We start from the raw sequence: 27,214 nt of genomic DNA on the forward strand, positions 1-27,214 counted from the left end.
GCTGGAGCACAGACTTCTTGCACGGCCAGATGGTTCCATAAATCACACAGAGAGACAGATTAGTTAGTTTGAATTAAAAAAATCCCCAAAAGGCTCAAACAACACAAACACAAGGAAGTTAAATTCAGTTTTTTTTGGCTTTTGAAGCCTCAAGTGGCCACTTGAAGAACTGCAGTTTTTAGCACTTCTGCATTGGCTTCATTTTTTTAACAGCAGAGGTTGCTACTTCGGTGTGTGCACTTTGTTTTCACCACGTTACCAGAGAATAACAGTTTAGTAATACACTAATAATCTCCAGGAGACCAGGAGGTTTCAAAAACAAGCCTGAATAAAGCTAAACATATTGCATAAAACCTTTTACACTTAGCTGAGGAGGAATTCTTGGTGTATCGATAAAGCAAAACAAATGGCATGGAAACGCCACTGAAATGCAATATTTCCATCATGATTTCTTCTTTGTTTTCCATCGTTTGAGGTTTAAATTACCCACTTTTAATTACACCTCTCTCAGCGCCTCAAACTCCTAATGTTCACTTAAAAGTAGTGGATGAAAACCTGCAAGTTTGTGCTACATTCGAAAGGAAACCTGGCTATTAGCAGCTCCTGCACAGTTGCAGTGTTATGAAAGTAGGAGGGTGTAGATAGCTTAAGCTGCCCTTCTCTCAAGGGAGCAGCTACTCTCTGTGCAAAGTGCTTTATGGTTTGTGTATAAACCTGAATGTAAACAGTGTGGTGGTGTGAGCATTCCCTTAAACAGAAGGTACCCATCAGGAGTCATGTGAGAGACAGAAAGCAGGAGCCAGACTTTCCCCCCTTATTTTAATTCTCTCTTTTCTTATTTGTGTTACCGAAGATTCCTTTTTACTCGTCACACAGTCATGTTGTCTTTAGACCCTAAGAACATGTGGGAACATGGTTTAAAAGGTCAAATGAACAGAAATCTCAAAGCCAGGCAAAAATAAAAACATGACACTCAAAATGAGTATGTAATTCTTCTGATAAATAAGACGTGGTTTAGTGATTTAGTGAACTAAGTCTGCAACAGAAATACATTCACATGCCAGCTGAAAGTCATGCAACGTATCAAAAGAAGTGGATGTATGTGCCACTGCCGTAAACCTGTATTTTTTCTAATGACCAGCAGGGGGTGACTCCAGTCTGCATTGATAATAGTGTTGTACAGAAGTCTCTGAGAAAATGAGACTATTCTAACTTGATTTCACACCTCAGTTAACAGTTTCCCAAAGAGTTTATTATCTTCACTTCTTATTCAAGTCTTCTTCAATACAGCATGATGTTCATTTTGTAAATGATGGTGAGAATAAAAACATGCCTGTGATTGAAGTCGCTTCCGCATGACATGAAAAATGCCGTGCAAAGCAGTCAGTTGTACTATAAGACGCTCTGAGGAGTTAGCTGAAATTATATAGGTAAGTATTTTTAGACTGTTTTAAGCCTGCTAAAATTAGCATCTAAATTAATATTATAGTTAGCCTTATAAGGTAAGGTGCTAAGACACCTGGAGGAAGCTTGGAGTAGAGCGGCTACTTCTTTGCATCAAAAGGAGCCCGTTTAGGTTCGGGCATCTGATTAGAATGCCTCCTGAGCGCCTCCCTTTGGAGGTTTTCCCGGCACGTCCAACCGAGAGGAGACCCCGGGCGGACCAAGAGCTCGCTGGAGGGATTCTATATCCCGTCTGGCCTGGGAACGCCTCAGAATCCCCCGGGAGGAGCTGGAAAAGTGGCTGGGGAGAGGGACGCCTGTGTCACCTTGCTTAGATTGCTGCCACTGCGACCCGTCCCCAGATAAGCGGGAGAAAATGGATGAATGGATGGATGGGTAGCCACTTCCGCTAACCAAAACACACATTTAAATTACTGAAACAGCAAGGATCCCGCACGCCGGCATGTTTAACAGCAGAACAGCTTCTTTGTGTTGGTCTGAACGTTCACAGATATGGAAACTCAGTGACTGTAATGATTGTTTAGTTGTGTCTCCTCTCTCCGATCCTCCTCCGCTCTGCTAATCCGGAACAGATCGGCTGCAGGAGCCGTATTTGTCAACAGAGCTGTCAATCATCCTTTTTTTCAACATCAAATAACTAATTAAAATAAACATGTCAGAAAAATTATCACTCGAACATAAATCAGCACGATAAGAACTAGCTATAATGACAGAAACCATGTTTGAGAAAAATGTATTCGACGTTTTGATTTTATAGTTTGACTCATGTCCCATCTGTTAACATGGAGGAGGTGGGCTTTATGACCTATACTGCAGCCAGTCAGCAGGGGGCGACAGAGAAAAATCAGATTAACCATTGACCTCTGCTAGAAACAATGTCCTTAGAGTTTTACATGTGTAGATACTTAGACAATAGAGTAAATGTACTAATACTGGTATGTGCCAAGCTAGGAGCAGTAGCTCATCTCACAAGGTAAATTTGACAGGTGGAAAACTGCTCTGATGAGATTTTAGTCATTCTTCAGACATGGAAGGCAATTAGGAAGGACCTGCTTCTGCTGTGATGATCAAAAACTTACTGCTAGAAAGAGAAATAAGGACTTACTGAAAAAGCATAATCTTAAAGAGATGCTGCTACATGAAGAATAAAGACTGAATTACCACCTCATGCTTTATTGCAGGACTTATATTTCAGACATGATCATCCATAGTGGAGCTCAAATCAAGGCTGCAAGTATATCATCCCCTAAGTAACACCTGCAGGGATTACTACATGCACAGTCTTTCTGTGCTGACAGGTCTGCTGCAAGATGCTTTCACATTCCTCTGAACGGGGTAAGTTTCTCTGTGCTTCTCTGAGATCTGTCTCCAAGATGTGCATACAAACCGTTTTATTGTATAGAGTCCCATCTTGGTCTGATTCAGAAACTTGAAATCTCCGGCTCATGTGTGATGCGAATGGGCATGCAATTATATTAGCATATATTATTATAGTAGTGACTTTTGCAGAAGAAAATACGGACACATTTTTGCAAGGATGGTCTACATTGTCTTCCAAACTTCATACTCTTAGATCCCATTGAACTAATTATGACTTAAGGATGAAATAGTACGTCTGATTCATGTTATGCAGAATTGTTACTGAGGTGCATGTTAATGCCTCTTTTTCCCTTTCTTTGTTCCTCTTTTTCTCTCTCCCTTTAACTCTACCCGTCATAAACATTACCTCTGTGTGGATCAAATAGAACGTCTGACGACCCAACTTTCATCTCGTCTGAATATATCCACTTCCCAGAATATATAACCTGTTGGCAGCGTGTAACGTAATGCATAAGTAATTTTTTGAAGAAAGATTTGAGCAGGAGAAAAATAACTTTATACTGAGTTAAGTGAGTTTGCTTTCGATCAACTTCCCATGGACGGTTCCCAATTCTCAGAATTTGATTAATGATCTGATATACTACATGTCAGCAGTGATGCTTCAGTTTACCAACACTACCATGACATCTAGTGGGGATATATCCTCTATGCAAACTCTGCTATCTTTATCGTTAAACCAGCAGTAACAGTACACTGATCTACATCTGTTCTAAATCAACTTAAATATTCTATTTCATGATGTTCTCTTGTATTTCACATGTTAAATCATGTTTCTTAAAATACCTGTCTGTCTTAGGCTACATATACGGTCAGCGGGAGATTACCTTTATTACATTACAGGCAGAAAATAGGATTAAAGGGTCAAAGGTCAAACTGTGGCATTTGTAATGGCTTGGCCACGAGGAGTTGACTGAACAGCCATATAATTGTGAATATTCTTTCACTTGAATTATTTAATGTGTTTTGGCATTAGTCGATAGCCTATCTGAGATATTAAGCTTACTTATAAGAAATATTGTAGAAAGAAATAGGGTAAAGTATTACATTAGTTTAAGTTGTACTACCACTAAATATACTTAAATTTGACCATAGACAAATCAAATGATAACATGATTATGTTTATATTTAAGGAGGCTGTAGGCCATTAGAGAGGCATGTATGGGAGGTCAGCATTGTGTGGCAATCTCACTGTATGTCTTATTAACGCCTATCTTCTGGCAGATACACAGTACCCCATTGTTAAGTACTTCCCTCAATTACATTTTAATGGGCTTACTAATCTTATAAAGGCTGCAGGGGTTGTGCAACAGCTCCATGGTGTTCTATAAAGGATTGTTGTGCAATACATGAATGTGGTTGTGATTAGTAGCCTTTGCTGGATGATTTTTTTTACTACTGCTATGGAGGCAGCTAGGCCTACGTTTTTTTTTAGTTGCCTATCAAATCATGTTGTTTTGTACAAAACAATAATAATACAATGATTCACTAGACTATGCCATCAAGTACGTTCTTGGGAGTAAGAAAATTGATTTTAAACCACCCAGACCAATCAAATGTTCAGGAAATGGTCTACATTACATCTACAATGGTCTACAACAGCTAGACCTAACTGAGTAACTAGGCTACAGTAGGCATATGACCCCACCCAGTTTCACTTGTGAGACCTTTTTTTGTGAAAATGGAAAATAGGGCGATTATGACTGATTTTATTTCATTATTTTTATCTCGACCATAAACCAGGTCAAGATAAAAACCTATCCTTCTGTAAATAATCTTGTCAAACCTCAATTAACATGGAGGATCATAGGCTTCTGTTTCAGTTTACACTTTTAACGTTTAGAAACATTCATTAACTTAATTTGTAAACCAAAAAACAGGGCAGACTTACCAAACGTGGGTTAAATACTGTCTAAAACCCACTTCGACAATGAAGTAGAAACTTAACCGTAACCGTTATTTTCCACCGCAAGATGGCGCCCAGGTCTGCTGGTGTGTTTGGTATTTGAAGCTCCCTCCATGTCGGAGGCTGACCTGTTTCGCGCGATGACAGTTTCCTGCAGGCTGATTTAGTCGCCCTCACAGCAGGATGTACTGAAGGGGAGACGGGGTTATCGGAGTTTACCTGGCAGACATGCAGAGGACCGGGCTGTTGGAGTGAATTTTAGTTTATTTTTCAGGGACGAGCGAAGGTCGCTGGCAGAAACCGGTGAGTGTGTTGCCTCCTCGCAGGAAGAAGTTGTTTTTTTCTCGCTGGTGTTTGGTTTACGCAGTGCTGGTGGTGAAGTCCTAGCCCCTATACGTGTCACTTTGAGGAGAGGACGTCACGACTGACTCCATTCAAAAAACCTATTCGAATAAGAGTTGCTTCGCTTAACGGTAAACTTAATCACATCATGACCAAGACTCTATGTACATTTTGAATTAAAAAGTTGCTGCTCTTCAATTCGGCTCGCATAATATTGTCCCAAATAGCACATTTCCTTAAAAACAGCTACTATCATACGTGCTTCACACTTGTCGTCGCCTTTCACGGCGGTTTGTTTTGATGGCAGAGGACTGAGGAGACAACGGTTGAGGCACTTTTCAAAGTTGAAATACGACTCGATAATTGTGTATAGTTATATTTTATGTATGCCGAATGTAAGAGAACTTCTTATCGGTTCGTAGCATGAAAAAAGTTTTAATCTTATATATTTATACTGCTTACATATTTACCCCAAAAATGGTAAGAGAAAATTGGCATTTTGCGAAGGAGTTTCTTATGACGTCCTCTCCATACAAGAGTGTGGACACTGGAATAACAGTACTGCCGGAAGCTTGTGTAGATAATATAGGCCTTGAAAACATTGTGTAGGCTAAACAGAAGGGCTGTAATTTTTATGTGCATCACAGGAAATATGTTCTTTGGTATTATATCAATTAGTTGGGGTTTAAATATACATCAGTCATTTGCATGATACCAACTTTTTACTGCCTATTTGTTGAAGACAAATAACTAATATTGAGCCCCAGCATTGAGCCTTTAATTATAGTTATTGCTGGTACCCTTTTCTGATGTATTTTAGATATAATAATCGAGACATAGACTTCATCTTAATTTTCACTGTTTTGTACTTGGCACTGCCTCATTACAAAGTTCAGTTTAGCCTACTTTTTTGTTTTTCCATAGTATTTCTAACATGGAAGGTCTTGTAGTGTTTTGGGGAATCATAGGAAGGGATTTCCCACCCAGTCTGCGGTTGTTACACTTCCATTCAGTGTTAGAACCAATAAAATAAACTAGAAATACACAGAATCTCAATGGTACGTTTATGATGCTCAATGGTAAGCCTGTTGACTCTTTGTCATGCCTAATGTTCTTTTATTTCCTTTCGTTTGACTCCCAGAGCTGAATATCTTGCAGCCTGAGGCCTGTACTTTGTAGTGATGAAACAGCTGCACTTTTCCAAGCTGTTGTGTGTGAAAAGACCCTAACATTTGCTGTAAAACTATGTCATAACTCTTTTTTTCCAGAGGAGAAATGAGTAACAGAATGGATGGTTCAGCGGGACCAGGTGTCAGGACGAATGGACCCATTGCAGCGCCTAGCAGCCCGGTGAGGTCCACCTTAGGCCCCCCTCTGTCCCCAGAGGAGCTGGAGGAAGAGCCACAGTCGTCTCTGACAGATATCACCCAAATGTGGATTAAATTTGGCAAGACTTTTGCTATCATCTTCCCAATCTACATCCTGGGATACTTCGAGTTCAGCTTCAGCTGGGTTCTGATCGGACTCGCCATGTTGTTCTATTGGAGGAAGAACCATGGCAGTAAGGACTACAGGATAAACCGTGCCTTAGCATTCCTGGAGCATGAGGAGAAAGTAGTGAAGCAAAATGTGCCTACTGCTGAGCTGCCACCATGGGTGAGTCCCTCCAGCTTTATTACAGTTCTTGTATTATCAATATCTAGTCATCACTGCTTTGTATTTCGACTCGTTTTCAAGCTTCAACTTCCTGCCAACATCAAGTTTTGGATGTCAACACAGAGTACTTGTCTGCCAAACTGGCTGATAAAGATAACTGAATTCTCTGTCATAGCCAAAAACGCAACTGTAATTTCTCTTCCCTCTGCTTTTCCTCAGTTTCCTCACTCAAAATAATTTTCTGGCATTATCCTACTTATTAACGAACATCCCAGCTAGCAATCTATTACGTTTTCCCCAACATATAATCAGATTTACAGAATCAGACCAGTGCCCTGTAATTTCCTTGTTTGGGTTTGTGGTGAACCTCTCCAACTTTTGCTTGGTGATGCTGAAACTGCATCATAATCTTAAACTATACTTAATATGTGAGACATACAGCGTTATTTCTGAAAAGATGGGATACTGCAATCATTTTATTGGTGGAAAAATGCTTTCTTCATGCAGTGTACTTGCAGTTTTTGGCAGATAGATTCTCCATAATGTCCAGGAATAGGAGACCGTAAGTTCCCCCAAGAGTTTCACTGTATTTCATTACATTTCCTGTGAATAAGTAGTCTGCATCAGTGTCTGGAAGATATTTTTCAGATGGTCTAGTCGTGTTTTAACAAGGAGGATGGTGGTAAAAACCAGAGATAAATAGTTCATCATCTCTCACACTCATTTTAATCCACAGGACAAAACTGTCTTTGTTGCTGGTTCGCTGAGTTCCTACAGTCATTAACATTCCTTGAGAAGTAATGAATTTCTCAAGGACTGGCAACTGTTTTGAATAAACAAGATGCATCATGTGTTCTGTCCAAAACATTTATGTTGGTGCATATTGGGAGAACATATGCTTATATCTGTTTATCTGGGATAGGCTTATATTAGCCGATAACAAAAACAAAATGATCCACAAATGGTCCACAAAGCGCCTATAGGATCGAATCTATGCGAGACTCTTTATGATAGTTAGAGTCAATCGAACCATCGAAGGAGACGGAGTCCTCAATGAATAATGTACACATGGCCTCTGAGCCCGCGGGGATCCCAAGGCTGGCACTTTAAAGGCAGGAGAGTCAAGCACCCTGCTCTGGCTTTCACTTTCTGGATTCATCTCCTCGGTGTGGTTGTTTGTCTGTCAGTGTGCAGTCAGGTTTTCCTTTGCCACAATAAGATACCAGTGTGAAGAGGGAGGACTGGCCACACACACACCTCCCACATAGCTGCCATTCTCTCTCTGTCTACTCATCCTCTGCTTCTTACATGTGGCAGGATCATCCAGCCAAAATGACTAGTTGTCAGCATGCAAGGAATGGCGATTACCATTGGGTGTGTACTCGCAGGATGTGAGCACACAAGTAACATCAGCGAGTCAGAGCTAACTCTGAAAATGAGTAAGTTTGGCCCGTGTTGGCAAAGATTCATAAGAGCACAATGTTTTCCTGGAAGCTTTTTTAGAGCCGGGTAATGGATGGAAAGCTTTGAATCTGTAATGCATTATAATTTCAATGCCTCATAGAACCCACAAACATGTGATATCTGGAGGGATACGTACGGTTTAAGGACACATTTCTACACAAGATCCAGTGTTTGTGATTTGTGATTTGTTTTATTTAAATAAGCATCAGGAAATATCACGGTATTGTGGTTTATGGTTTTACATGGTTATGACAGTTTCAATAACCCTGATCTTTTTTTAGACGAACAAACACTTTAGCAAATGTGAATTGTATGTTAACTGTTTATTTTTATACAACAGTGTAGATATTAGCTGCAACCCTGATGATGGGCTTCATACAAAGTTGACGTCACTTGTTTTATAGCTAATTGACAAGTCTGTAATCTATTCTTTTGGCTGACCGCCGGAGTCAGCCCTACAAATGGGTCTGTACGTGAGTGACTCTCAGAGCCGTAGAGACAGAGAGAGTCACAACATCGCAATGGTGGATCATGGAGCATATTGGACCTCCACTGACGCAACTCTCTGTCTATGCGACTCTAGATACTTTGTTCGGAGAGTAGGCGGAGCTGCTCCTCCGCTGCTCATCTGCTGTCACCTACGTCCTCAGCGCGCACCTGCTTTCAAACACGATGTCATCGGCCTCATAAGGACAGTCCTTGTAACATTGCCCACAAAAGCGCACACTGACCTGATGCGGTCAGCCACATACTAGGTTTTGACCTAGTCTTGTTCAGAAGGGGCCAGATTATAAGCTTCAGTAACTGATTAGTTTTTGATACTAGATTAATAATATACAGTTGACCAACATGTTGGCCAATGTAGTGAATTTTTGAGCTGAAAGGAATATGGACATTTTCCATGTGGATCAGTCTCTGATTTTACACCAATATGACAATGGAAAGAACTCAGAAGAAGGCTGCTGTTTAGACCACGAACTTTATAAAACATTATTTATTGTCAACAAACTCTAGTCTGTCCCTGCTCAGTCAGAAACTTACCGCTGCACAAAGTAGGCTATATGATGTCATTGATTCTTATCCCCCCAAGTATTGTTTTGTGCATAATATGATTTGTATTTTTTCAAATGAGCACACATCTGAAAATGTATATTCCCATTTATCTGGGATAAGCCCATATCGGCTGATAATATCTGCCAAGCGATATATTGGTCCGGCTCTTGTATGAATGATGTTACTGTTACACTTTGCTAAGCTGCCTCTTTTCAATACTCTCCCGTCAAGCGGGGTACACACTACAAGATAATCAAGCCAATTTTGGGCTTGATTCCCCCCTTCTGACAAGGAGTCCTGATGTGTTGATGGTTCTAAAGATGATCTCTCCAGATGTTCCTGGGATGTTAGGGGTGATTTTACTTCCCCCAATCTGCTCGGAAGAACGTCACGGCCATGTTCAATATTTCAATATATCTGTTATCCTGTTGTGTTGGGGGAAACCAAAGGACAGCCGAGCACGCACTCTGTGGCCCGTCACGTGAAACGAAACGATAGCCAATTCTGAAGCAGGAAGCACAACAACCGCAGCCAAAGCCTTCATCCACAGTGTGTTCTTTTTTCATCCCAAAACTATCATCGCCAATTCTTCCTGCCCATCATCCGCCATGTTTGTTTCCTCTAAAGTCTTGTTTGACCGCCAGAGATGTAGTGAGATTTCCAGCTGTGAGAGTCGGACTCTGGTTGTTGGTGAATTAATCTGTTAGTGTGTGGTCATAACGTTGCTCTCCACACACTACGGGAACAAAACTGTAAAATCTATCATTATCTGTCGTCATGTGTGGGCTCCCTCACATTTGACACGTCTGTTAAAATCTTTGAGTGCGGGCCAGCCTTAATTGAAGGGAAAATTCCTACAATGAGCTTTTCCCATAACTTGTGTAGCTGCTTGGCATTGCTTAGTTTAGTTCAAGTCATGATAGTTATTTCAACATTACAACTGACGCTTGATCTATGGCGTCTTATGTAATCGTGTCTTAACAACATGTTCAAGATCTTTTATGTAATTATGAAGCATTTCTCCGCCTGGAAGCCTCGCTTTCATCCTGTCCTAGACTTGTGAGATTGACACAGAGACTCAATGCTACTGTCATAACAATATTTCAGTTCTGCAATGATATTTCTTTTTATCAATGATGATGCCAGTAAACTGTGAGAAGCTGAGTGGATGGCAGCGTGCCAGCCGGACGCGAACAAAGCCTCCTCCCCTCAGAGAGCGTCCCATCATCACATCCATTATCACACAGACCTTGAGAAACTCAGTGCTCAGCAACAGCGCAGGAAGCTTTGCAGCGAGCAGACACAGTGCTGTAGAGCAGCTGTTGTGTTTGTTGTGCTGTGAGTCATCGAGCTTATCTTTTGTCTTTATGTTGTCTTTTTCACCAAGTCTGTCACAGATGTTTTAAAGCATAACAACGCGGCTAATGACATTTGGATGTGTAAACCAAACAATGCTGATTGACAGCTCATTGTTGGCTTGATTAACGGGAAGCTGAGAATCCAGTGAAAGGATGTCAGGGGATAAACGTGTCATTCTGATAACTTGCCAAACAATCAGCTGTGAACTTTGACCTTTGAAAGACACTCAGACGCGGTTAGTCGGCCCCTGTTCTGCATAGATACTTTATCTGTTTCACCTCTCTCACACTGACTTCGAAATTCAATGATTAGAAGCTGAAAGAAAGTCGCAGAGTCATCATCAAACACAGTTAGGAGTCCTATTGTACTACTTGCTTCTAAAATAGTGAAAGTAACGAATCAGTCATCAACTTACTTGTTTTTTTTGTTAACCTTTAGAGCTCTAAACCGGTAGCCAAACAATGTAACAACTATTTGCTTTTGCCCTTTTTGAGACAGACAAAGCACCCTTATACAGCCCATATGGTGTTTAATGTGTAAGTCAACATCTGCCTACTTCTCCACTGCTAAGTTCAAGCTGAAGTAAATCCCAAATGAAAACGTGCCACTGCTTCTGAAGAACATCATGGCTGCACCGATTTCAAATCATTAACAATATTTACTATCTGATATCCTGTTGTGTGGGGGGAACCCCGAGGACGGCCGAGCAGGCACTCTGTGGACCGTCATGTGGAACCAAACCATAGCCAATTGTGAAGCAAGCTGACTGAAGAAGGAAGCACAACAGCCATGGCGGCAAAAGTAAACTTGAAGCATAAAGTAACATGTACAGCCCGTGTTCACGCCGTCTCCACCACTTCATCCACAGTTTGTTGTTTTTTCTTCCTGAATTTTATGTAAGAAGTCCAAGAACTATCATCGCCAATTCTTCCTGCCCGTCGTCCGCCATGTTTGTTTCTCTCTGAAGTCTCATTTTACCGCCAGAGATTTAGTGAGATTTCCAGCTGTGAGAGTCGGACTCTGGTTTTTGTTGAATGAATCTGTTCGTGAGTTGTGCTGTTTGGGTCATAGCGTTGCTCTCCACACACTACAGGAACAAAACTGTTATATCTGTCTATCATTATCTGTCGTCATGTGTGGGCTCTCTCACATTTGACACATCTGTTGAGATTTCAAAAATGTTTTTGTGTGAGCCAGCCTTAACACAATGGATAGATGTGACGTACTCTCTAAAAGCAGCATACACAAATTTATAAAATAATCCACATCTGCAACATCCTGGCAGGCAAACTGTGATCATGGGTGAAATATGGATTTTGGTGGAGAGCCCGTCAGCTTGGCTCGCTCTCTCAGAAAAATGCGCCCAGAATGAGGCTTGATGGGCAGCGTGGGCAGCAGCTCACAGCCAACAGGCCAAGAAAGCCTGAGGTAATAATGTAGTTTTATTTTAGTAAAGACACACTTCTCTCTCACTCTGCACAGCTCCCTCTCTGCTTCAGACACAAAAGATGTATCTAAAAAGCTTTGTTTTCTCAGGAAAGATACAGTTGGTGTCCTACTGATGTTCATGAAGTCATACTGCAGAGTTTAACCAGGAACTGTCTCACCAATGGGTCATGGAACACAAGACATTCCATGAACTCACTCTGGACACTGCAACATAGCTATGGTTATTTAGTTTTTTAATCACAGAGCAAACAGTTAATAAAAAAATAAACTGCTAATTAATCGATCATGACAATGCTTTCAACCACAATTCACTCACAGTCTACCTCGACAAATAATAAAAGAAATCAGTTGTTAAAAAGAAGCTAGAAAGTGGACCTTTGAGTAAGAGTCCATGTTTCTTACAGTGTTGGTTAAAAGCTGCTGTAGTAGGTACAGTGGAATAAAACAAATGTTTTGAGTGTGTAATACAGATTAAATCATCATTGGATCATCCTACAGGTTTCTTACCTCATGGACATTAAATATAAATCAGGAGAAAAGTAGGTTTGATAACGTTTAGACAATATGAAAGCGTTAAAATCAGTGGCTTTAGAACTTTTACGTTTTCTATCCTTTGATTTTTATTCCTCCCACACGTCCTAATTTTGACATTTACATTATCAAACAAAACAGATCCTTCATCTTCTGCAACGTTAAAATGAAAATCACATTTGAAAGTTGCCTTTGAAACGGGTCTTTTCAGTCTGTGTCTTCATGCAATCTCTTACTCGATGGCCCTGCAATCCTTCGATCCACATGAACTGGAAAATCATGAAGTTTGTGACGAACAAAGCAGAGATAACAGAATCTCTTAATGTGATTAGCAATGCATGATGGGACTTGTTTTTTCTGAACCATGCCATTCCAGAAATGTTGAAAGCCATCAGCCAGAGATCAAACACAGTCATGGAATGGTCATTTTGTGTGGTCACTTAATCACATTTATTAACAGCTGACTGTGAGGTCACATTATGCAGCTTTCCTAATGCTGTCATTTACTGTGAATATTGCACAGGGAGTAGCTGTGAAAGTAATGAATCCTGGTGGAGGTTTCTGTAAGTGTAAAGGAATAGTCGAACTTTTGACTGCAGTGTATAAGTGTGGCTCCTTTGGCATCAGCTGAGACAAGAGTCGCTTGAGTGTTTTTGTGATTTTCTTTTACAGTATTTACATAGTCTAAGGATACATTGATTATAAATTAAGATATTCAACCTCACAAGTATAAAACTTGATGTAGATTTTAGTTGCAGAGACACAAAGGTGATCCCGGGGCATGAGGATAAATGTGGCATCAGCGGGGCAGACGTATGATGAAATCTCTGCAACAATATTATTACCGGGAAGGATTTGGGTCACTAAACTAATGGTGTCTAAGTTTTACACAGGCTGCAGGGTATAGGCCACAGGTTTATATATAGTAAAACCACATTCCAACGCAAGAGGAGATATTTCAGCAGTCAGAAGGGTGTCTAGTTTGCAGTGTTTTGACTGGACGTCATTAAAATATGAATCATTTCCTCCTACTTCTGTCACAGCAGCACGGAGGAGGTTTGGGGCTTGTGGGGTTGTGTTACTAGACATTTGTTTCAGTCTTCAGAGGATTTCCCTGGTTTAAGATATGTATTCATTTTTCTTTTTTTTACCTTCAGCTGTAGACAAGAATCATGGGAGGAGACCAAAAAGTCCCCGGTATGATATGAACCATTCAGACGCCCTGACTCTCTCTTTTAATATATTTAGTTTGTTTTACAGCAAGCTGTTGAAGTGAGAATGTTGGAGAGTGTGAAGTAATGTAATTGGTTTTGGATTGATTTTGAGTGCTGTATCACATTTAAGCTAATCACAAGGAGTGACAGTGGAGCAAAGGGGAACCAGGGGACACCAAAACAGACATAGTATTCTTATGTGAAACTAAGCCCTCCCGCAGATGCTGTAATTAAAGGCTGCACTATTTATGCCATTATTTGTTGAAGTTGAAAAAGCCATGACGTCACCCACTGGTTTTTGTACGATCATTTTGAAGCCACATTTGGACAAGAGAGTGCAGCAGAAGAGAAGCGAGGGGTTAGCGAACGCTTACTCATAAATTAATGCTAGCAATGTGCATCAATTACGATGCAATCAGGGCGCTAATTTTGTTTAGCTTAAATAATGTACTTAGTGAAAAAATGAACAACTGACTCCTCAGACCGTCTAAACCATAGGCCGCATAAAAAGATGGACGACATGACAGCTCCCTAAAAGTGAAGCCAAACGCTCTCTATCGCCCCCTGCTGACTGGCTGCAGTATAAGTCATAAAGCCCGCCTCCTCCATGTTAACAGATGGGACATGAGTCAAACTATAAAATCAAAATACACGCGTGTTCATTTTTCTGACAAGTGTACTTTTAATTAGTTATTTGATGTTATTTGATTTGGTTAGCAAAAGTGGCTACGCCGGCTCTACCTGCCGATCTCTACTGCGCAGTCTCTAAATGACATCACTGTCGCCAGATGGCAGCGCCCATCATGGGGGTATTTTGGCATCAATTTTGTACAATGAGAGCAGATGGAGATTGAAATTTTATCATCCACGTCTTATGCAATATGTTGTTTGGGTCGGACCTTTACATTGGAAGTATTAAATTCATAATGAGATGAAACTGATAGTTGACACACAAAGAAGCTAAATGTATTATTTAGAAACTATTGACTAATTGATGAGTTGGAGAATTGTATCAGGACTTAACTCCATTTATTTTAATTTATCAGCTTTTTCAAACACCAGAACGATTTCCATTTTCAGAGAGGCGCGTGAAAAACCCAGAACAGCATCAAATCCGGATTATTTTTCTGGTTGCTTTGAAACCATTCAGATTAATTATGTGTTCGAGGAGTATGGCTGCACTGGGCGGTTCCTAGGTGTGGATGTGATGATGCAATTATGAATTTGAAGACTTGAAGTGCTGGAAACATTCAGTTTTAACCCTTCTCCGTCCCAGTTAAAAGTAAAAACATTTAAATGTTGTCATCAGTCTTTTAAAAGGCAGACATTGAAAGTTAACAAAACAGCTGTGTAACTGTTGCTCTCCCTGCGTCTGTTTCTGTTTCCTCCTCCTCCTCCTCTTCCTCCTCTCGGCCTCCGTGCTCTCGTATGACACGGCTGGGTGGGGCTTCCCCGTTCTTTTGAAGTGCCACAGGGCAGGGCTCTGCTCCGCGGCACAGAATGGAAACAATGTGGAGGAACAGACGGGCCTTGTGCTGCTCTGACCTGCTCTTACACACAGTTTCTCAATGCTTGGACTGTTTTTCCTTTGACTCTGTTCTCCAGCACGTTTGGGGTGTGAAAAGAAAACTACTAGGTTAAAGTGCCGAGGGTGGTTTCTTTTACATCTGTAGAACTAAGAAGAAAATGACGCTCTTTTAATGCTATATATACTAGGCCTGCTCGATATGAGAAAACTCTGCAATGTACGATTACACTGTTTAACATCGCGAGAACGATATGAAGTACTATGAACAGTTTCTATGTTTATCTGCTCCTCTGCATGTTTTACATTAGGGGTGGGAACCACAGGTTAATGATGTGATAATATCACGATACAGCAATTCTGCAATAATTCATTAACTTTTTATTCGGCCGATTAATTTCCCTTCACGTTACCCTCATTCATGTCATGAGTAGGGACGCGTTGAGTCAAAATCGCAGGGGAATCTGTTCAGAGCGCAAATATTTGTAAATCGAAATATTGATATTTGCCACCACACTTTTGATCATTGTATTACACCAGTCAGATATATTGCCGTATTTATATTTTGTCCCACTCCTACTTTACACAGTAGCTGTGTTTGCAAAATGTCCCTCCTGAATCCAGTAAATCCCCAAAAGCTGCTTCACCACTTAACTGGCACCAATTAATCTGAGAGCAGCTAATGGCTGTCTTAGACTTTATCTGATTCCATCAAAATGGTGTGAAAGCATGGCCATTAGACGCTGGGCTCTGTCCAGTAGGTAAAAATTATGCAAGCTGATAAATTCAGACTTTTGCAATGTGTTTTTCATGAATGCTCACATTGTGACAATGCCAAACAGCCTCATTGTCTTAACTAGAGGGTTGGAAAAGATCCAGAACCTCACTGTTACATTTAAACTTTACACTCTTTCTTTCCTGGGTACTGATCATATTTATAAGTATTTTAAAAACATTTTAATAAACAATAATGTGCATAAACTTTGTATTTATTCTATAACAATACAGTTCTACTTTATGCATGTTGAGCTTTAGGAACATGCCTTTGCCTCTCCACTCCTTCCCAAAGGACTGCTTTGCATGTAAAGTAAAGAAATGTCATTTAAATGTGTGTGCAGTTGAGACAGGAAGATACTGGTACCACAGATGAGGCACACACACTTGTCCTTCACATTTGTGAAAAAGAACTTTCCCACTCCCCGTGGAGATGGTATGTTTTCTGCTTTTTCTTGGCGTGGCCACCTTCATTATCCATCATAAATCTGGCTAACCAGGCTAACAGCACCGAACACCTCACTTTACCTCAGCTAGCGGACAGCATAACTGACAAACTTGCCAGGAGCATGATCGGCCTATCCTATTATTTTATATTGGAGGGGGCGGGACATCTGTGTATTTGATTGAATTGAAGTGGGAAGAGGCTTTCAAGGTGCATTTATTGTCGTCAGAATTTTTGTTCAGAGTCTGTGAACCTCTTGGCGAGCTACTACAATCCAGGCCGCGAGCTACCTGTTGGAGACCCCTGCTTTATGTTAACTAAGAGAAATGTTGATGCCTGTCTGTTAAATCTGACACATTTTATTGTAGAAAGCTTAACCCTCAAATTCCACACGATCCGTCTCCGGCGCGTTCCATGTGCGTCGCGACCTCCGGAGTCGATTGCGCCCATTCAAGTCAATGATCGTGATTCCACAGCACGCGCCGCGGTCCGTCTCCGGCACGTCCCAGAAGCGTGTCTCCGCTCTGCTCCGCTAAAGATACCGCCGGGTCTATTTTTGACGGAGGCCGCTTCAAACACGTGTCAAGTTGAACAGAGCAGATCGTTCCAAACAGGAAGTCACACACGAAAACAGCATACAGCATCCGGTCATTTCAAAATAAAACGCCATGTACAGACCGATACAGACTCCAGTTTGTTTTTGTTTTCATAACAACAACACACTGAAATCTTGAAAAAAGAACACTTTTAATTAAGTAGTGTACTCATCCATGGTGGAAGCACAAAAATCATGGAATGATCTCCAAATGAGCAGACAATCAACTTCGGAGGTGCAAACTGAACTGTAGTTTGTGTGTTGCTCTGCTAACATTGATGTCATTGTGTGATTTCACAATTCTCGCGCAATAACGTAGTTCGCCCGCGATCTTGTGCTCTCACGAATGCAGCTGCTCGGGCCAGCGCTCCGCTGCGCTGCGGATCAGACACGCTTCCTGTGGACGAGGTCTCGCGTGGTCTGACGGACCAGAACCGCGGCACAGACGGAACGAGCCTGACACAAATCCTGTGGGATCGAGGCGTAATGTTGAAATAAGAAATAAAAAGATACTTTTGTACTCCAATTTAGCAAACTTGGCTCGTTGGCTTTTTTTAATAATTCCTTCCAAATGTGGAGGAGGCTTAATCTGGTCCTGGGTCGGTGTCTTGAGGATCTTGTTTCGGAGAGTCTTGACATCAGAAATTCAGTTTTCAGCATTTAAAGTCATGTCAACACTCTGCCTGCGTTTGGCTGACAGGGGACCAGGGTGCGATGCTGCCAAACATTTCACTTCCCATTCAAATGTATTCAAACTATTGTGTCTCTTGAGGGAAATTTTGCCTGTCACTGACTTGATAGTGAAAACACACAACCAGCAAAAAGTCAAAGCAGATGGATCGATGGAACAAAAAGGGTTTCAGTGGTGGAATTAATCACATTATGAATGTACAGTATGTCTCTGACTGATTCTGATGCCATAAGCGGTCTGAAAGAAGGAATTGTTGATGAAAGAATCCTGCGGTTTAAAATATAATATGATATTATGTTAGTGTAGGGCTGAACGATTATGGCTTATATGATAATCACGATTATATTGATCAATATTGAGATCACGATTATTTAGTAATTTTAGGAAGAACATCTTATTTGGTGCATTATCTAGATGCAAATTGCATCGGTAATTTCAGTGTGTGTTTGGAGTTTGGTGGATAGGGTGTCTGACTTGAAGCTGGTGGACGGGGAGCATCTCGTTCTTCCTCTTGGCCCACATACACTCATCATGCTGCACTTTGTGCTGCTTTCTCAGCTGCTTGAACAAGTTAGTTGTGTTGGTTTGGGGAGCAGATACAGGTTTCATGACCTCTTTGGGGCGGCTGTGGCTCAGTGGTTGAGTTGGTCGTCTTTCAGTTGGAAGGTCGGAGGTTCGATCCCCAGCCCCCTCAGGCTACATGTTGAAGTGTCCTCCGGCAAGACACTGAACCCCAAATTGCTCCCGGTGGCGTAGCCAAAGGGTATGAATGTGTTATCTGATTGACAGTTAGGTACTTAATGAAGCAGCCTCTGCCATCAGTGTGTGAATGGGTGAATGTGATATGTAATGTAAAAGCAGCTTTGAGCAAAGGCTAGAAAAGAGCTATATAAGTACAGTCCATTTACCATTTACCATTATTTTTTCCCGCTAAACCTGAAATACCTCCAAACACCCGATGACGAGCCGTTTTTGGGAGGACCGGTGTTTTGGTTTAACATGTGACTTTCTCTCTTCCTGTTTAACTGTAACAAGAAGCAGCGTTCAAAACGCGGCACAGCGGTAGGCGCCTACATGACACGTTTGACAAACAACACTTCAGAGACGTAACAAATATATTTTGAGCTCGTAATGAAACACAACAAAAAAGGGAATTCACGAGGACAGCTACGTATTCTCTTCCCTTTTTTAACAGCTGGTGTAACTACGACAACGGCTGAAAGTCACCACTTCACATGGCAACACCGTTGTCTGTTGTTTACTTGTCCACTCTAAACTGCACCTGCAAGGTAGGCGCGTGCCAGCCCCAAAAGTGAAGCCAAAAACAGCACAAAAGTACCTTGATTTTGAGGTACATTTCTCCTTTAGTCTACATGAGTGAGTCTCATGTTTTACTTGTTTACTTACTTTAACTGTATGAAGTGTTTTACTCAGCTAATGTTAGCGGCAGCTCAGCTCGCAGCCCCCGACACCCCACGAGGAGTGTTTTAAGAAACACTGATTTTTTTCATGAAAATGATCGACTGACGACGTGGCCAGTGGAAGCCAGTCAATCAAATAGGTGACACACAGAGATTCACACAGGAAGCTGGATAACCGGACGGAACCCACGCATGCACGGGGAGAACATTCAAACTCCACACAGAACAGCTCCCTTCTAGCTGTGAGGCGACAGCGCTAACCACTGCACCACTGTGCAGCCCATAAAAAACATCAGTTTTATTTTTTTATAACATTTAATGGACCCGTGTTCTGCATCATCTTCAACCTAAATTAAGCATTCACTTAAGCATATCATTAATGTATATGAGCTCCACCTTAAAGCTATTTCGATAGCGCGTGTAGCTAACTGCAGACTCTTCAGTGCAGGCTGTATCATGGACATGTAGTAGAAATCTCCAGAAATTACCTCCTCAGCACAATAGAGCTCTCGGATTTCCTCGACTGATCTCTCTCCAGTGCAGTTTCTCCTGCTCACATCCTCGACGGCTCTCCTCTCTCTCTCTGTCTGCCTGAGCCTAAATATAGACGTCAGCAAGGAGCAACCGTCTGGTCGTATAGGTGTCCCGTTTCTGCACCTTTAAACGCCTCCTGCAGTTTGAGGAGACACTGATTGAGCACATTTCCTCCTTGTTGTTTTTTTGTCACCTTGCAGAGTAGAGTGGCGGCCCTTTTGGCGCAAACAGAGGTGGAATTTTAATCAGCAGGCTGTGACATGATATATTTATAAAGATGACGGTAAAAGCAGCTTTGTTTTTAGTTAGTCAGATGCATTTTAAATGAATGACTCTCAGCACTTTTGGACAGGTTTATCAATGCTCTCCACACCTCTCTCTCTCTCTTACACACATGCTTTGTATTGGGGGGTGCGGCTGTGAAGGGAGGCTAGGATTTCCAAACAGCTGTTACATAGTTGGACTGTGAGTCTCACCCACTTGACCTGCTGTGATACTAAGACACACACACACGCACAGAGTCATGTGTCAGCAGAAGGGATGCTCTCAATCCTGAACTGATCTCCATTAGAGCTGCGGAGTAGGAGGGGCGGCTTGTTTCAGATTTTCGTTTCCCTTTCCGTATTCCCATTTAAATTAGTTTTTTATATATATTATATAAGTATATCGTCCATGTTACTTTAAAAAGAAACACAGGATGCCATATCTTTTTGCCATTGTACTATAAAACCATTCGCTTCAGCCACCGTTGGTATGGAGAAGCGGCTACGGTCAAGAAACAAAAGAGATCACAATTTATGATGAATTCGCCTACAACTGAGCTTCAGAGTTTCTCACCAGCCATCTTTAGCGTCCTGATCCAGTCGCGATACACATCGCAAAACTTTAATCTCTTTGTTTGGATGTTTCTTGCCAGAATGCTGAAAAGGGTTTTAAGATAATCCAACCAACTGATGCAGCAGTAGACCAGCAGCTCCTGTGTCCTGTGAGGTAACATTTCTATCAATGGAGTCTGGTGGCTTTCAAGAGAGCGATGTAGAGGCTGTTTCTTACCTCGACAAAAAGATCTATCTCTGTAGGGATCTTCTCTGTAATGTTGTCAGACACTAACAATAACAACTGGAGCTTGTCAGAAGAAGACATACTTTATTAACCCCCGAGGGGAAATTCAGTGTTTTTCACTCTGTTATTATTAGCAACATGCTACACAAACATAGGCCCGAAAGACACTCATGCATTAATGGAGAGAGGTCAGAGTGAGGGGGCTGCACATGGACATGCGCACCAGGCAGTTAGTGGATTCAGTGCCTTGCTCAAGGGCACCTCGGCAGTGCCCAGGAAATGAGATGGTACCTCTGCAGCTATCCAAATGTTTGTTTCCAGCCTCCGGTTCCCAAGTCCCGACAGACTGAGCTAAAAACTAGAAATTTTAGAGGATGTACTTTAATCTGGCACATTTGCCCAAAAGGATTACAATGCAGCCCAATTTCCATCTGCTGGAACAATACCAAAACTTGTTGTACTTACCAAATGTATGCCTTTACAAAATATATATAGCCGAGGTTTAAATACTTTGACTACTCTTTAAACCTTTTCCCCTTACAGCCAGGGGAGAACATTTTCCAAGGACCCCCTCATGATCGTAACACCGATTATGCTTACTACCATTTGCACTGTTAGATGCCATTGTAGATTTGTACTCTGTCCCAAGCATAACTTCACACATTTCAACCGCTGCTGGAAGTACGAGCTCTTGTGCAACTGTGTGCGGCTTCTTATCTTTAGCAATCCTTTGAGCCACCAAACAAGAAGCCTTCTGTGCTTTCTCTGAAGTTGTGGCCAGGTTCACCATCTGTATTTTCTGGCGGGTGTGTTCCTCGCTCTTTTGACAGAAACAAATCTTTTGTTTTGTCCTTATATTCTGGGTGCTTTGTAATCAGATGTCGCTTTAGCTTGGCTGGCTTCAAAGCTTCGTTCGCTAGCACCTGAAGACACATGACGCATTTTGGTCTCCCGTCACTGTTCTCAATAAAACCAAACTCAAATACCTGTCGTCATATTTTCTCAATTTAGCTAGTTTGGGCTTAGCATCACTTTCTCCATGCTAGCATGCTAGCTAGCTGGCTAATAAGCCAAGCTAAGCAGCTGCAGGAACCGTGTTTTTGCGACCAGAGTGAATTGAGTGATTCATGACGTGACGTGTGGGTGGGTGGGAGTAATGGACACAGTATGATTGTTTCATTGACGTAAACAGTCGTCATCTGTAGACATGCAGTTTTAATGATACAGCACAATTTTATAATTGATTATAGATTTACTAATCTATCTATCTATTTAACTATTTTGCAGACTCCCCGGCTATGGTTCGCGGACCCGCCCACTTTGAGAACCACTGATTTACACAACAGACCCCATTTAATGTCTTTCCCAAGTGCTCCATCTGATATCATTTTTCCTATTAGATGCCTTTTACAGGAAGGATATAATAACAACGATTAAAATAGTTATGGACCATTGACAACCCCTCATTGGGAACCACCACTCTGTTCCCTTCTTTATTATTCAGAGGAAATGAATCAGTTTCCTGTCTTTGTCACCCTGTAGGCGGTAAGGTGTAAAAATACAGACATTCATCGTTTAAGCACCTCCTTCAGTCTCAGTCATTTCCCTATTTTCTCATTGAAGAGCCGTTATCACACTTTGACTCCAGTATCCTACATTTTTCCATGTTTCAACCTCTCTTTTCTTGTATCCTGTTTTGTCTTCAGCTCATATATTTTCCGTTTTATCCCAGCTCTGTCTCTAATACTGAATCATGATAGCTGCTTCGTTGGTACCTCCTTAGTAAGTGTCATTTCCTGTTTACCTCATGTACCTCATTTGGCCTGAGTAGTTTCCTTTACTCTTTTTTATCCACATGCTGTTTTAGTCTGTCCCTCTCTCTCTCTCTGTCTTTGTTGTTTTGCCTTAAAGGAGACAGAATTGTGTTACTGCAGCTGCCTGTTTTATTGAACAGATGAGTCATTCTTTCCTCATTTTACTCCAGCTCCTTTGTGTTGCTTTGAGGTCCATGACGCTGCAACAGATGCAGCTGTTGTAGCTGACGGCCGTGTTTAGTGCACGTACAGAGGACAGGAGCAGGGACAGATCACAGCCACATCTGCTGCCGCTGCACCATAAATACAACCCTAAACAAAAGGTTGTGTTCGCAGTGTTTAACTCAGGCGACCAATGATTTTTGTCCCATTTACATGTTAGGCTACATCCCATAAACATGGCCCTCTCTGTCCTCTGGACTTAAGTTGAACATAGTGATGATAAAGAATGTAACTTCATGTCCTTTCTTGTTGCTATTCATGGTGCTCCTTACATGCATTCCAATGACATCATGACACCGATGGTGATGTATTGCGAATCATTTCCTTCCTGTGTTTCAGTCAAAATAAATGACAAAAACCTTCCTGAAACCTGACCCCAAAACATCCAAATCATGATTTTTTATACTGTTACACCCCTACAAACGAAAGTAGTAAAATAACACACCTGCACACAGAGTGAGTCACCCTCCATTTAAAAGGCTGGTGGTTGGATCCCCAGCTCCTCTGCATGCCAAAGTATACTTTGGCAAGACACTGAACCCCAAATTGCTCCTCGAGGTATAGCCTGCAGTGTGTCAATGATTTGTTAAAGAGTGTCCTTGCATGGCACAACATTAGGGTGTAAATGAGTGTGTGAAAGGGTGAATGTGACATGTCGCGTACAAGCACCTTGAGTGGTCGGAAGACTAGAAAAGCGCTATATAAGTACAGTCCATTTACCATGATATATTTAATACAACAATAACTTTGGACCTGACTTTGATATTATTTTTACATATATTGTTTGGCCTCTGAAACACGATATTTTAACCGACACCAATATTAGTTTGACATTTAAATTACACACCAACAGTTATATACCTACATTATGTTGGTAACGTTGGAAATACCAGCTAATTTATCAAACGGGCTGTTGTAACAATGATACACTTTTTGTGTTACAACAACAAAGCACTTCATCATTTTATGTCAATAATATAATTGATAAAAACAAATAAGTTATTTGGTGTAAACAACAAGCTTTGTTGTTCATGCCACCTCACTGTATCTTGATAAAAACAAGATTTATTCAGTCTTAATTTAAGAGCTTTGCACTTTATGATCAGCTGCATGTTTCTGCAGATTAGGGTGGTCGACTCGTCATTGATTATTGAACCGATTAGTCAACTAATCAGATACTGAATTGCAAATGTCCCTTATATAGCTCTCAGCTTTTAATTTAGCTAGAGGATCTTTGAAGCATGTGCTAACTAACACGAAGGACAATAAATATGAGTTCTTCATTCAAAAATGTGTCTTTAAATAAAAGATTTGGCTCTGACTGATACAAAAGAGAAATAAAAAACTAATATCAAGTTTTTGTCCGTTTAAAACCAACAGCAGACAAAGTGCTGATATTAATAAACACATCAAATCAAGTCCACAAGTCCATCGTGCCTTCTCTTCAAATGCTTTCTCATTACCGACGTGCTCCTGTGATAAGCAAGGTCCCCTTTACAGGCGATCCTTTTCTATGCAGCGTTCAGGGTGAAATGCTCCGTCCGCCACCACTTTGCTATGGTTTGTTTACCTGTCGCTTCTCGGTCGCATGCGCATCTCTCAGCAGAGATAGTGAGGATGTGTGATGGCTCACCACTCGGCAAACTCAGCTCCGGAAAACGATGTTGTGTCGCGCACAGCATGAAAACCACGCGCGATGGCGTGAACAACACATTTTTGATAATTAAATTCATTGGCAACTAATTTCGTCTTCGATTTTTGTCGACTATTTCGTTGCACCCCTACCGCAGACTCACACTTTTCAGATATTAATGTTGTCATACTTTTTTTTTCTGTAACAGTGGGAGCGACTTTCAAAGTAAATATTTTCCTGGTCACAGCAGAGAAACACGATCTCTGTATTCTCCGTTTGAAATAAAAAACACTTGTTTTCAGCAGTCCAGGAAAAGACTCAGTTGTCAGTATTACAGAAATAGAAATTGTAACACCCCCCCAAACTACCACGTGATGTTGGCATCACTGTGAGCTTGTTTGTTTATGTTTACGCTGCACTACTGCGTGCACGAGGAGCGTCTGGTGTGTATTTCTCTGATGGCTTCATGTGTCACACTCGGCCACATGAGCTCTGTTTGTGTGAGACACAGTGAGCTTGCATTCTCGTGATACATGCAGCAGGCTGGTGTGAGTCTTCTGCAGTGTAAAAGTAACACTATCCTCACGTTTAGTGTCGCTCTGTGTATTCAAAGACACAATTGGGGAGTGAAAGAAGGTTCCAGAAAGGGGTTTGAACTCTTTTGGAGGTTATGATGTGATCTTTGGTTTTCACACGCTTATCGTGGATTGTTCTTTTTATAAAAATAATATAGAACGTTTATTTTAAAATGCAATATTTGTAAAACTAAACAGATGATTTGTTTGCCTTGAAACTTTTAAATGGTGGACATATTCTGTAGACTTCAGAGTTTTATATCACACACAGTCCTTACTTTCTCAGAGCAATTTGATAAACCAAAGTATGATATATATATTTTTATATTTTGTCTTGTTTTACTGGACATATGTAGAATTTGTAATTGTAATTAAAATGTATGTGTAGTGATAGTTTCTAATAACATAACATGGACCTGCAATGGACACCTTCCTTTTCCAGAGAATGCAGAACAGTCTAATGAGGAAGCAACAAGCTCCTTATTTATTTATGCATTCAGAGATGAATTCTTCCTGGCCCACCCACCTGCAGTCTCTACTAAAACGCATTATTTCTAAGGCTCCATGCTCATTGATGCTTTCTGTGTATCTGCAGAATCCTCCCGGTGAGTCAGTTATGCAAGAGGTGCATCACAGTCTTTGATGCTGCTGCACTGACATCCTGTCAGGCAGGTAGTCAGCACACACACCGGCTCTTAACCCGCTTACAGTGATTTTCCTGTTGGATATTATACATCAAAAGACAGAAAGGAGGCTGCACGGTGCTGCAGTGGTTAGTGCTGTAGAAGGTCTCTAGAAGGTCCCTGGCTTGATTCCCGGTTAGGACGTACATGTAGGGGGCCTTTCTGTGCGGAGTTTGCATGCTCTCCGGGTCACAGGTCATGCCTGAAAAACGTGAAAAATCTGGGAAATGTTACTTTAGCACTTAGACATGAAAATCATTGTTCTAACTTCTTCCTTTCTGTCTCTCATTCCAGGTCCATTATCCAGATGTGGAGAGAGTGGAGTGGCTGAATAAGGTACTAACACACACACTGATTTCATCTCCCACTTGTCCCGCCCACGTTTCTTTTTCTGTGTCAAGAGCTGTAAGCCTGTTAGCTAGGAGAAACAGACAGGTAGGATATATAAATAGGATCTGAATCTAGAGCTCTGCAAGACCCTGGCCCACTGCTACCACCTCCCCGAGAGAGAGAAGGAGGAAAGAAGAGAGAGTGATAGAGAGAAAAATAGACCCTGGAAGAGGATGGCTTAGTTTAAATATTCAGATGGTCTTCCAGTAAGGAGTTAATGGGTGTACAAGAGCAGGAAGAGTTTAAATATCCAGCCCTAAAGTATTGATTTATTAATGCATTTGTATAATAGAGAGGGGAAACATTTATGCTCCTCAGAATTTCAGAATTTGTCTTTGAGGAGGTAAAGCCTGATTTCTATCTTGGTAATATTTTCACAGGGTTCATTTTTTCATACGTCAGACATTTGTCTCGCAGTCCCCTAAAATCATTTCAATCAGCTGTGAAGAATACCCAGTTTTCACTCAGACCTGTGCAGTCTTACTTCATAGTTGCATCACACACAGAGGAATGTACGAGCAACAGCATGTCAGACTGTAAACATTCAACAGACCCGTTATTGAAAACCAGTTTAAAGAAGAACACAATTAGAGGCTGCGTGCTGAGCTGCCTTTAGCTTATCTAAGATGCACAGCTTGGCTTTAAGTTTGGTTTCCCTCTGTGTTAATCGTTTGTAAGGTTTTTATCATGAGCCAATGTATCCGCAGACGCCTCCTCCTCTCAAAGGAAAATAAATAAAGCAGTTTCATGTTAAAAATGTGGGCCTTTAGGAGCTGCAAGCCAAGCTGCCTCCAACCTCAAATGACCCGTTGACTAAAATCCTTCATCAGGTAAAGTGATGTAGTTAGATAAACATGGTGACAGAAGCTGCGTTTACACTGCCAGTTCAAGGCACTTCGTCTTTTATGTTAAACACATGGAGGTGGAATGGTGTGGCGAAGTGGTTCCGCCTCTGAGCCGGCATCAGAAGTAGTAACAGAGGCGAAACAGTGTCAGTGTAAATGGCCGTGTTGGCAGGGCGGAACACTAGCATGT

General features: G+C 41.4%; 1 protein-coding gene across 3 annotated transcripts in view; it reads left to right on the forward strand.

Moving 5' to 3' along the window:
- Positions 1-4,921: 4,921 nt before the first annotated feature.
- LOC138611124 (extended synaptotagmin-2-like) overlaps positions 4,922-27,214 on the forward strand; it is a 61,528-nt gene continuing 39,235 nt past the window's right edge. For all 3 annotated transcript variants that reach the window (XM_069684072.1, XM_069684073.1, XM_069684074.1), the window contains exons 1-3: positions 4,922-5,050; positions 6,358-6,745; positions 26,084-26,125. In XM_069684072.1, coding sequence (XP_069540173.1) covers positions 6,365-6,745; positions 26,084-26,125 — 423 coding nt within the window. In that variant the 5' untranslated portion in view covers positions 4,922-5,050; positions 6,358-6,364. The remainder of the gene's footprint in view (positions 5,051-6,357; positions 6,746-26,083; positions 26,126-27,214) is intronic.

This window comes from Semicossyphus pulcher, unplaced genomic scaffold (assembly GCF_022749685.1).
Source record: "Semicossyphus pulcher isolate SPU_LCO1_2020_fin unplaced genomic scaffold, fSemPul1.0.p SCAF_7, whole genome shotgun sequence".
NCBI classification, from domain to species: Eukaryota; Metazoa; Chordata; class Actinopteri; order Labriformes; family Labridae; genus Semicossyphus; species Semicossyphus pulcher.